The 12,500-nt window shown below is 40.1% G+C and overlaps 2 protein-coding genes across 3 annotated transcripts in view; both read right to left on the reverse strand.

The window, feature by feature from the left end:
* Window positions 1–2,365: 2,365 nt before the first annotated feature.
* On the reverse strand, window positions 2,366–3,932 carry LOC138047255 (uncharacterized). 2 transcript variants are annotated; one of them, XM_068894021.1, is made up of 3 exons: window positions 3,839–3,932; window positions 3,421–3,577; window positions 2,366–2,762 (listed from the first exon to the last, which is right to left on the reverse strand). In XM_068894021.1, the coding sequence occupies exons 1-3, from the start codon at window positions 3,921–3,923 to the stop codon at window positions 2,564–2,566; spliced, it is 441 nt and encodes a 146-aa protein (XP_068750122.1). In that variant the 5' UTR covers window positions 3,924–3,932; the 3' UTR covers window positions 2,366–2,563. The 2 variants fall into 2 exon arrangements, with proteins under 2 accessions (XP_068750122.1, XP_068750128.1); XM_068894027.1 differs by lacking the exon at window positions 3,839–3,932 and adding an exon at window positions 3,709–3,820.
* A 6,138-nt stretch (window positions 3,933–10,070) lies between these two features.
* The window catches only part of LOC138047244 (testican-2-like), a 12,144-nt gene continuing 9,714 nt past the window's right edge, over window positions 10,071–12,500 (reverse strand). The window contains exons 5-6 of the mRNA XM_068894010.1: window positions 11,023–11,200; window positions 10,071–10,374 (exon numbers count right to left, since the gene is read on the reverse strand). Of these exons, the coding sequence (XP_068750111.1) occupies window positions 10,346–10,374; window positions 11,023–11,200 (207 nt within the window). The 3' untranslated portion in view covers window positions 10,071–10,345. The remainder of the gene's footprint in view (window positions 10,375–11,022; window positions 11,201–12,500) is intronic.

The raw sequence follows: 12,500 nt of genomic DNA on the forward strand, positions 1-12,500 counted from the left end.
TTTGTGGTCGGAAAAAAAAAGATCCTTATCTACTCCTCAAATTTGAATTATTATACCGAAAGTTTACTGTGTTGATCATGCGATTCTTTTGCATTTTTCACTTCTAACGCGCTAGGCGAAAGTTTATTTCAGCTTATTCATGAATTGATCGATTCCGTGATTCATCCGGATAAGCAGACTCATTCATTCGATTTTTGCAAGATTTCCTTTGCCAGGGCGAGGTCTTCCAGTTTTAGGCGATAAGTTAAAATAGCTGAGAATTGAGTCTAGTTGTATGTGTACAAAATGCGAAAAAAAAATCGAAGATTGTGGCTATTTAGCTTGGTTTGATTCGAATTTGATTTTCCAGTGATCCAAGCGTGGACCTCTCACGTTTGCCGAAGTTGACCTTTACAGACGTAGAGAAATATGCCGCACACGAGGCAGTAGACAACTTTCCTTTGACAAGAAGACACTTTCTCAATATTTTATGAGAAGATTTATCCAGTGAAAGAACAGGGGGCACTTTAGGAGTAATTTCGGTAAATATCTGTTTCGGAAGAAGGTGGGTTAGCATTTTCGAAAATTCGAACTCAGACTTTTTCGAGGCGCACTAAGATTTTGGACACTTTTCTCAAACAGACTTCCTATTTTCCTTTTCGGAAAAGTAGTGAAGAGTGTGAAGAGTGCGTAGAAATTTCGAAACCACATTGAAGAACGCTAGTGAGTTGAGCAGAGTCAACTGTGACATTGGAATAAAATTTGAAGATTTATCATAACTTCTTCTATCATTTTGGCCAGAGTTTGTTTGAGAATCGTATCTTAAGCGCAACCGTCCCTTAAAATTTTCGGGGAAAAAGAACGACGTGCAAAAAGTAATGTTATTTTTTTTTTTTAATAAGTCCGTCACGGATGCTAGAACTTTTCGGAAGAAGTAATGACTACTTTGACAGACCTGACCGAAATTCCCCTAGAACATCCGACCAGATAATATTTTTGAAGGACAGCTTCAGAGTCACTAAAACGAGCTTTTAAAAGCATTGTGGAAACCATTTTATCTAATTCCGACAAGTTTTAAGACAACCGGCCGTTGGTGCCACGAAGAGAAAACCTCGTACGGAATGATGGAATATCATTGTCGAGCGGCGCGTTATTCTCATCTTTGATTGATGGGTACCGTGCTTCAGAATAAGCATGTTTATCAGAGATCATTAACAAAAAATTTAGACAGAAGAAAGCCTTTATTTTAGCACGATGATGGAAAAAAGCGAGCTCAGATTTGCTGTTGACTAAAATTAAAAAAAAAAACATATTGATTCAGGTTTTATATGCAGCCATAGAGCTATGGACCAATTTATAAAACAAAAACGAGGCCGCGGCCCAAGTAGAATGACTTTTTTCTTTGACAAGGAGGAGCCTGACATGTTTGCCATTGAAGCTTGCCTTCATTTGCTATTTTTGGAGAGCTTTGCTGGCCTCGGGAAATAGTCGAACAGTTGACAAAATAATTAACATTTTTAACCAGAGTGAAGCCGTGTGAAGAAATGTTCAGGTCAGATATTTATCTTCGTTGTCGATCTTCTTTTGTGAAGCATATGTGTATAGTAAGCTTGGATGTGTTGTTTGTGTATTTCACCGAGCCCTAGTCCATGGACTTCTCGATAGACCAGGTGTATGGATTACTAAATTTGGACTTATAATGGACTGCCTAAGTGGTCGAGAAGAAAGATCGCTCATACGATACTAAACACAAAAAGCACACACATCTAACGTCAAGCACAAATTTGCATACGCTAAAGAGCTGAAAGAAGCATTTTTGGTTTTAGCTAAAGTTTTGCCAGTTATCTGCAGATACCAAGCAACTTCTTAATAATACTATCGTTAGTATTGGAAATAACACAATCTCAAGGACAATTATTCAAGAATGATACAAGTCACTACTATAATAGTTTGGAAGTTTTTAAAATTCTCAAAATTGTGAATGTACCAGCTTCTGTGGAAGTCCAATTTTTAGAGCTCTCAGAACTTCAAAGGTAGTGATTGATCATTTCAAGTTGTATTCATGAGGAGACCAATGATTACGTTAGTGTTCCAATTTTTTTGCTTGATGGAGGGGACTGCTTAACCCACTGACACCTCAATATCCTAGGACACCCCTAGTTGACAAGTAAAATCATCTGGTGTTAGCCGGAATAAAGTATGTCAAGTCTCACTCAAAGGGGTCAATGGGTTACTTGATTATCAAGGAAAGAGTTATGTACATAAAGAGAGTTGAGCTTGGAAATCTCATTCAGCTATAAAAAAGGAATCATACAGGTCTAAGTACCCTTTTTTTGCTAGTGATTTTTTGTGTTCTGTTTCAGATTTTGCACATAGTTACCGGCAGTTATGGTAATTTAATAAAATTAGTAAAGGTTTATAACTTAAACTACATGTAGCAAACCAACTGGATATGCTCAGTTGAAACTGCATGATTTAACACCGGGTGAATACTGTTACAGCTGTAGAGGGTCACAAAACTATTTAAAATGTGGAAGATTTCTTGTGGGACTTTCATAGCCTCTGAATAGAAATTTAACACGAATTAGCTTTTGTAGAAATTTCTCCAACTACCTAGAAACTCTGCAGACCATGTTGCATCATGTGCTAGCCCATTAACTGCAAAGCATGATGTCTTGAATGGGGAAAGTCTAAATATCATGTGATCTAAATCATTGCTGCTGACCACCATAGACTGAACTGCTGATGCCCAAGTGCGATTGGCTGGATTCAGAGCCTCACAACTGTTTAATAAAAGGACAAAATTAATATAATAATTATTCATCAACATTTACAAGAAAAATATTAACCATAGGTCACAGGTTCAATTCAACGTAAGGAGTGACCGGAGTTTTTTTTTTTTCATAGATGCTCAAGACATTACTGATAAATAAATGTATTACGTGCAATAATTGAATATTTGTTATTATTATTCATTCAAAATATTTCCCCGTTTCTGATTGGCTAAAACCACATGCATAATTCACCATAACCAGCTGCTGTTCACCAAATTTGGAAAGAAACTTCGTCATATTGAATCAATGACGTCAAAAGTGCAGCCCGCTGTAGATTATTGAACCGATGACGTCAAAATGACATCAAAAGTGCAGCCCACTGCAAATTATTGAACCGTTCTCCGAAAAAAGCTGAGGACGAGATTGTTTTATTTTTGTTGAGCAGAAAAATGGCTGCAAGTAGGTTTACAAGTTTGAGTGAAGAAATGTAATATTTTGAATAAGTAATAAAGCAATTATTGAATTCGGCTTTCGTAGGATATGAAGAATTCTGCAGATCTCGGTGGATAACACCCTCCTCGACCTGCAGAATTCTTCATATCCTACTCAGCCTCATTCAATAATTCGTAATTGATCACTGAAACTGTCTTGGTCAAGATCTACTTACCTATCAGCCTCATAAGAGTGTACATTAGATTTGCTAAAACTTAGGGAAACCTTTACACTTGCCCACAAGCGAGACAGCAACAGCTCATCACCTTGCACACAGACGGGTCTCTTTGAATAATCGCGGCTTGGTACTGGTAGCTTTGATATAGAGATATCTTTGATGAAAGAAGGGCGAAGCAAGATTTAGATGTTTGAATGCTGTATAAAATTTTCTTATAACCTTCTCCCAACAGTAATCTACCACCAAGACAAAAAATAAGACACTCCACAAGTACCATAGTACTACCTTTCCTATCCATGGTACTACCACTGCAATATGCGCGGACCGCAAGTGTTCAATAAAACGAGTGCATGCGTTGGTAAATGAGCCAAATGAGACGTCTTTAGCAAATACCTTCTTTAGCTCCATTACTTACTTTCGCATCCATGCTGCGCCACAGCACATAAGATACAAGAAAGGAGAAAATGAGCAATGGCAACAGCGAACATGTGCGCCGCCATGTCGTTCGTAGAGTTCTCAAGATCATCCGCTGACCAAAGTTCGGGCGCACATCGCTTAAGGACGTTCGCGCTGTGCGTGCTAACGTAACTGCGCAGGTAACGCGACTGTAATATGTCACGCATTACTTCGAGCATTGGTGAAGTCGAGGTTTGAAAACCTTTGCAGAAACCGTGGACGATAAGCCTTGCACAGCGTTGGATAAGAGAAGATCGTGATCAGTCAAAATTGATTAAAAAATATTTGTGAAAGTCAAGTAGACTACTGCACGACTGATATTCGCGTTGTTTTATCAGTCGTGCACTAGTCTACTTTACTTTCATAAATATTGTTCAAGCATTAGTTAAAATAACATGGCGACAAAAACGCCGGGAAAAAATTCCAGGCCGGCAAAAGAATGGTACATTTATTTCCGAATCATCATGAAACGTTAAAAAGAAGTGAGCGGGAGGATGGAAAAGCTCTTTTAAAAGGTATTGTAGCTGCTGATCGAGTAGTGGCTGAAAGTTTGGAAAACTCCAGGACGAAACGTTGCGTGAATTTAATGGGACTGTTTTTTTTTTTAATGTTTTTATTACCCTACGAACTTAAGTTCAAAATGAATGAATGTTTTTGGAGTTCTTTTCCTTTACTTTCGTGAAAATAGAGCAGTATTTTCGTCCTCGTCCGCTTGAATAGTGCGTACCTGCGTGGAAACAACCAGAGATTAAATTTCACAAAAACCACACTCCAGAAGAGGAGCATGACGGCAATGGAGAGACATTATACAAAACACGAACCAAATGAAGAAGACACCTGCTTAAAACTTCGTTGCTGTGCTCGAGAAAGCTTTGTTTTGGGGTAAAAACCTTTTCTCCCTTCAACGATCGATCCTCTCTTGGGTTCCAGTCCTTTCCCGACAGGTCACGCAAAAACGTGACAAACCAAGTTTTCCAAGAGCTTCATAAAATCACATCGATTTTACTCCCTTGGATCATCGGTGACCCCTATTTTTTTAATCATGAATCACTTACTCTACTTACTATCTACAAAATATGATAAAATGAAAAAATCTCACCATAAGAAGTTATCTTTTTTTAAAAATTTCTTTCCTCGTGCCATCGAATTCCGGTAGTGGTTGCAACGGATAGAGCTTACGAAAACGCTCGTCCAGGATGAACTCTTCTGTTTACGACATCACTAGCGGCATTAAATTATCTTAAAATCCCACCCCTAAAAACCTATATACGGAAACCTTCACTCTAACAGTTTATTTTTATGATTTTCGATGGATGAACAGACGAGGCCACATCTCGCTATTATGACCGATTTCTCGAAATTAAGGCATTTTTCCAGTGCCATTTTCTCCGAAACAAAGTCGGTGACCCCCAATTTTTTTTTATTTTTGGAGTAAGTACTTTAGAACCTAACTCTAGGCGAGAAATGAAGAAAATCTCACCTTAGGAAGATTTTGGCGCGAACGTCCGTAAGCGAAGGGTCGTTTTGTACTCTTTTCGGGGGGGGGGGGCGGGACCGCAGGGGGGTCTTCAGTGACAGTGAACACCATAACGGGAGACCTCTTACAACTCCCTGAAACCACTCAGACTACTGCAGCATAAATTACTCACGGCTATAAATGATATGCAGATCACATCTAAACATTCACACGTGCAGCCTGCTGATTTAAGCGTGAATAGAGTGAGTGAAAGTATCATCAAGGAAACGAAACCAAATAGAAGGGCGACCAATGTAATTAACAACCCACTTCTCTTCGCAATGGCTCATAAAGATATTGACTAACACAGGTCCTAAAGGTGAGCCCATTGCAACGCCATCAATTTGATCGTAGTCGTCTTCAAATGTGAAATGGCTCTTCTCAGTGGCAAACTCGAGCAGACCATTTAAGAAAGAGCGAGGCATGGTGGGTAGATCAGGAAGGGCATACAATTTGTCAAGACAAATTTGTATTGTCTCATCAAGTGGAATGTTTGTGTTCTTGACATTGTTAACTTCTTCACACATGGCTTTTTTTATATGATCTCTTACGCAAGGCTGAACCCTCAAATTTTATGATATCACATTTATCAGAACAACATAGCTATATTACTCGTAATGCCTCGTTGGAACAGCCCTTTATTCCTTTTCATAGAAGAAATGTTAGGAAATTTTGCCCTTCTATCATTAGACGTTATTCCTGGAATGATCTTCCCTTTTTTTCGCTCGAAACCACACAAAAAAATGTTCAAGAAATTTTCTTCAAACATTATCTTTCTCAATACTAAATGCTAGATTGACATAGTTGCTCCATCTGCCCATACTCTATGCATATTTTAATTTGTGTATGTATTTAACAGTTTAACTTGTCATCTATTTTTCTTTGTCTTACGTATAGCGAGTTTTTTCTTTGTATTTTTATTTTTCTCTTAGTATCCACACAATTAAGAATTGTTGTCCGACTATCAGGGCGAGCTATTAGTTTAACTATTTTTGCCATTTCAAAGAGAAGTGGGTTCTTAATTACAACGGTCGTTCTTCTATTTTGTTTCGATACGTTGGTCATACTCTGTTCGACAGTAAGCGTGAATAGCTACATCTTAAGAGCATAATAGCATGGACGCATTCTCCCTTTCTTTCCCACAAAGTAGAAAAAAAACTATAACCAAAACGTGAAATAAATAATATATATAAAAAAACGAAACAAGTGAATGGCCGATAGTGAAGCATGAACAAGACAGAAAAATAGTTTTCATCATCGCCATAACAAAGAATGAGAGCCAGCCATTCTAAGCGCAAAATGCAGTCAAGATTGAAGTAAAATCTTTGAGTCACTGTGGAGGCCTTCTCTGTCTGGCGGACATTCATGATCAGCAAAAAGACGAGATGCTGATGAATCAGCGACAGGCAGAGGTCCTGTAGGCGATGACGTGGGCTCTGCTTCAGTGCAAGCCGAGGGGTTTTCAAGTAAGATGTCTTCGCGAAGAGGGGACGGTTGAGCAACAGGAACATCTTCATGATGAGTAACTGATTCGAACTCCTCTAGTGGCTGGGGATCTTGTGGTTCTCTGGTAAGCCATATATGCTTTCCATCCCGGCGACGAGCTTCTCCATCAACACGAACTTCATAAGTTCTGGGAGCAACTTCCTTAAAGGGGCTATGTCATGTTATTTTAGGGAGTTTAGGGGGCATCTTTAGTTAATCATGAGTTTATGTTATTGCAATGTTTCATTCTACTTTTTGGGCATGTTGGCTGTCATGAAATTACATCAATTTACCTGACATAATCCCTTATTAAATTAAGACAATCTCCTTACTTCCAAGTGCCAGCTGGCGATCGAACTCCAATAGACTTTTCAGGTCTTATAGGCGAGAGATGACGCTTGCTCCGGTTGCAAGGCTTGTTCTCCGCTGACGCGCTTTCTGAGATCTTAGCTTAGCAAAATAGTTGAGGAGACTAAAACGAAGTTCAAGGAGACTTCGGGAAGTTGGCAGCAAAGTTTCACACCGGCGACCAAACAGACGCTGAGGGTTACTACTATCGATACCTTTACTTGGCGTATTACATCTGCATTTGGGAAACAAGCGCTTTTACAGTGCGCTCGACATTTTCCGCCGCTTTACCATTACTCTGAGAATAGCGGGGGACTTGACGTAACGCGCTGAAAGTCCACTGCTCTGCACACTTGGCCAACTCAGAGGTGGCAAAATTTGTCCCATTATCAGTGACTAGCGTGTCGGGTACGCCAAATCTGCTGATTATGCCCATCAGACTCCTAATCACCGATTTGAAAGTTTCAGAACTGAGAGAATCAATCTCGATAAAGTTGCTGAAGTAATCAATGACAACCAGTAAAGCTTTGACAAAGTGAAAACAGAGATCTACAGCCACTTTGGACAACGGAGAGGACGGAACATCATCAGTGTTGCAACAACGGATCTTGCACCTGCGAGTAGCGATGCGTAAGTACATATCACACTGATTGACCAAATCAGTCATCTGAGTGCTCATTCCAGTTCAGAACATACATTCACGATGTCTATACGTCGGGATTCCCCAAGACCGATATGACTTGAAAAGACTTTGATTGTGAATGATCTTGTTTTCAGAGATAAGGTGGAATAAAGTACATCAGTAAAACTCTTCTTTGACCTTGAACTGACAAAGTTGTCTTTATGACTTCTAATTTTAGCGTGATTCCTATTCGCTGGCTATTGGTGAGCTTGTTTTCTTTTAAAACTCATGCGGTTCAAGAAAAAAATATTTCCAAACTGGTGAGTTGCAAAGTAAATTTCACTGGAAAAACAGATGTCGCGCTCATCGCGTCGTGATTCATGCGATATCGGTTTTAGCGTAAAATATAGAGGAGGAATTCACTAGTTAGGCAATGAATTTTTCTATAGAAGAAAGCAAAGAAAATGATTGAATTATTAAAGCAGCAACCGGAAACATCAAAACGCGGACAATTCGAAACCTTTTATTTTCCTTAATAGTAATCACTAATGGTAATAGTAATAGTAATACTAATAGTAAGTATAGCAGTAAGAATATATAGCCGGGGAGCTCCGCTTTTAGGCTTGGCTAAATCTATATATTTGGGAAAACTCTTTTGCCCGAGGGCTTACCATCGTGGCTGGCTGTGATTGAACTTATGCTTTGGATGCGATACTGTGACGAAGCTATAATCAACTGCGATAACTATGGTGAAGCGATAAACTTTGACTTTGCTATATCCGAAGAGAAGAAAGAGACGATAGCTAAAAAAGGGAAGAAGACAAAGAATTAAGATTTCATTATGAAGTCTTCCATAAGAGTTTGTGTACACAGAAAATCAAGTGAGTGTAAAGAATCCGATTCAGTGAATCAAGAAAGTCAAGAATTGTTGTCTACAGTCAGTGGAACTTCGAAGTTAAACAAGATGAACACCTGAATGGCCATGAAAGACAGGCCTGCTTTGCTTTCGACTTGCGTAACTTTATCTTTAACCTAAGTCACTGTAACAGTGTAAAAGTAATTAAATGATACTCTAAAAGGGTATTAACTGCTCGTTGTCAGACTTTTGTTGCGTGCCTTATATCGAACTCGGGAGTTCTTTTCACTCATGCCTTATTCGCGGACATCTCGTGGTTATTCCAGCACGTAACAAATTACAGTAACCATCGAAATGATCGATGCCTCCTTTGATATCCTTTCTTTCTGCGGCAGATATATTTCAAGTTTTGAAGACTTTTCTCGCCTCAGGCCCGATAACAGTAAGAAGAGCAGCTACTTGAACGTCTCCTTCTTCTTTATTTACTTTAGAAACCACACTGTAGTGTTTCCACATTTTTTTCCAGTCGCTGCATTTTTCAGCAACATTGGGATCGTTGATCTCCAGAGGACGAGGCGCCGCCAACGAATGAAGAAAAGCCGTCTATCGAAACCACTCCTGGCACCAGGTAACGTTAAGACTTGAAGTGAAATTGACTTATTACGGGAGACCTCTCACAACTCGGTGAAAACACTCAGACTAACGCAGCATAAATTACTCACGGCTATAAATGATATGCAGATTACATCTAAACATTTAAATGTGCAGCCTGCTGATTTAAACGTGAATAGCTACAACTTAACAACATAATTGCATCGACACCTCCCCCCATCCCCTCCCCTTAAAGAAAAAACGTACCTCCCGTTACCGACTGCAAACAAAGGCCTACTTCACAAGGACATCCGGAAATATAACTCCACTTGGTCTCCTTGCTCATATGAATTTGAGAACCCAAACACTGTCCGGAAAGAGAAACACGCGTAAACTAGTACCTAAAATTGGTCAGCGCCAAGACTCTGGAGTCCCTCTAGGGGTTTTGGGGAACAAGCGAACATGGCTACTTTGAACTGGGGAACAGGGGACAAAATATGTTAGGGAACAAGGGAACATAAACAACTTTAGGGATTAAAGAGCTGGGAACAGTTTTGAAAGTAATTTCGGGAACATAAAAGGAACACGAGCAAATTTTTAAAGGAAACAAGGGAACAAAGACACCCCCCCCCCCCCCCACCCCTTCCCCCGTCCCCTTCAACTCTTTTTCTCTCTACATCCTTCATGTTTCCTCTTCACCTCAGGCAGAGGAGGAGAGTACAATGCGGTCGGTCCTACCTCCTACCGTACTACAACACAGAAAAATCATTAAATTACTGAGTGCAAAATGGTATTTTTACTTTCGAAAACTGAGGACGACTTTACAATTGTAGACTAGAAACTTTACTTGTGAATGGAAAAGAAGCCTATCGATGACCTTGTCTTAATTCTGAAAGCTTTTTGCCTTGTTTGTGGAATTACATACTTGCTCTCATTACAACAAGTTGAACAACAATTACATGATTCAAAGCAGTGAGATCTGCAAAAAAACAAGGTCAGAGGCTTAATCATTTTCAGTTAAAGCAAATCAACTCCGTCACTTGTCCTCTCACACTTCTACTTCCTCTTCGTGGAGCTCTGCAAATGAAAATTACAACCTTACGATGGAACCGGTTAATGCGTTGAATGAAAATTCTAAGCGATTTACTAGGGAATGAGGGTAGTCGCGAGAAAGCTTAGAGAAGCGTTTTTTCCTCTGGACTTCAATAAAAATGGAAGGCCAGGATGTTAGAAACGTAAGTAAATATATGCCGGAAATGTGTGATGATGATGATGATGATGATAATAATAATAACTTTATTTAAGTGTCAATGGCTTAGCACAAGAGTACTAATTGGAGACACTAACGAAATTAACTCAAATCAAATCAAAGAAGGGTGTTTTGTGGAAAGGGAAAAATTGGACTACCCGGAGAAAAACTCTCTGAGCAGAGTAGAGAGCCAACAAACTCAACCCACATATGACGCCGAGTTTGGGAATCGAACTCTGGCCACAATGGTGGGAGGCGAGTGCTCTCTCTGCTGCGCCAACCTTGCTCCCTGTAGCTACTTGTTTGACCGCTCCTTTCTCTGGCTTTTTAGAGCTGATAAATCTGTGAGATGCTAAAGTGACGGGAGGTAGACCAATTGATTACTGACACCCGAAGCCTAAAAGTCAATCAGGGATGACGTAAAAAAAATATGCTTGTCACTTGAACCTAGAGGACTAAGCGGTCAGTGGACTAACCCGGCACAATTGGCGGGAAACAGGTGTTCCATTCTACTCTGCTGATTCCCGGATTATGATCGTAGTCACATGACTTCATGAATCCAATCATGCAGTCCTCAAATGGGATAAGCATAGCCTCGATCTCGTCTGGGTCGAGAATATCATTGCTGTTCTTGTCTTGGATGTTGAATTCCCACTAAAAAGAAAAAAAAAGGAGCATTTAATCTTTAAAAACAATTTCACTAACAAAAAGAAACAAAAAGTAACCATCGTCTTTACGACATTTGCGAGAAAGCGACAATTAGGAATCTATGTCCTAGCAGCATTGAATAGGTACGTTCAAGAGAAAATGAGGGGACAGAGAAGGAGGTTCCCGGTCCTGCCCTTGGGATATGTCATGTCCACGAAAGTTATTTTTAGACGAGCGGAAGTTTTCCGAGACGTCCGCGTGCAGGCCAACCTCGGTCCGATGTTTGAAAGAAAATATATATTCATCAGCCTTCCACGTGCGCCATCATTTTCTCTTTTCACTAAGAACCTGAGAGCGAGGCAAGACTGCATGCGGACGTCTCAGAAGACAGACTTCCGCTAGAACAAAGACTTCCGCTCGTCTAAAAATAACTTTCGTGGACATAACATATCCCGGCCAACGCCTTGAGCCTCCCTCTCTGTCCCCTCATTTTCTCTTGGTACGTTATCTAAATCTGGTTTAATTGCCTAACTTCCTCGGGGTCACCTGAAGCTCAATAGAAGAGCACAACCAACCAGTGCATTATCGGAAGGACGATAATCGGCTGGATTGCTGTTCGGGAACACTCGGATTATTTATGGTATTACCCGGGCCCGTTTCTCGAAAGTCCCGAAAACTTTTCGGACCCGAAAAGCCATTTGTGAAATTGCTAACCGTTTGTTTTGGAAAGCCGATTTTTAAACATGTTGTCAAGGTAACAAAAAGAAAAAGGACTGTTAAGTTTGACGACTTTAATCCTCTCCGTTCTTGAGATACAAAGAGAATTGTGACACCCGAAAATAGCCCGTAAAATTCCGGGACTTTCGAGAAACGTGCCCCCGGTCACCCAAGCGAGTAATGTGAGAAATAGGCCAGTTTCTCTTGGGACTTACAATGGTCCCAAGAGAAAACAAAAACAATGCTTATGCAAAATTTGGGGGGACGAACAAAGAGTATTACGGTATTTTGCGAAGTTGCCTATATATGAAAGATATTTAGCATTATCATCAATCATCAACTGGGAACTAGGAAAAATCCGATCTCCAGATGGAATTTGAACCCACGACCCTCCGTGATCTAGAACGGATGCTCTAACCTGTGATATGCCTTAATGTGACCGCGTGATGCGGCTAGCAACGTGTTGTCACCAAATTAGACTATGTGACCGCGTGATGCAGTCGTAGTGTATACCCACATTTCACCCTTGCACACTACAGAGTCTTTAGTAGCTTCAGCGGTTAGAGCATCCGTACTAGATCACAGAGGG

Source organism: Montipora capricornis, chromosome 1 (genome assembly GCF_036669925.1).
Source record: "Montipora capricornis isolate CH-2021 chromosome 1, ASM3666992v2, whole genome shotgun sequence".
Classification (NCBI taxonomy): Eukaryota; Metazoa; Cnidaria; class Anthozoa; order Scleractinia; family Acroporidae; genus Montipora; species Montipora capricornis.

Excerpts from the sequence above, each read along its gene's own strand:
- LOC138047255 (XM_068894021.1), bottom strand. The coding sequence starts at position 3,923 with ATGGCGGCGCACATGTTCGCTGTTGCCATTGCTCATTTTCTCCTTTCT. Across the intron at positions 3,578-3,838 it reads GGCGCAGCATGGATGCGAAA|ATATCTCTATATCAAAGCTA; the intron begins GTAAGTAATGGA and ends CTTTCATCAAAG. Across the intron at positions 2,763-3,420 it reads CACTCTTATGAGGCTGATAG|TTGTGAGGCTCTGAATCCAG; the intron begins GTAAGTAGATCT and ends TTTATTAAACAG.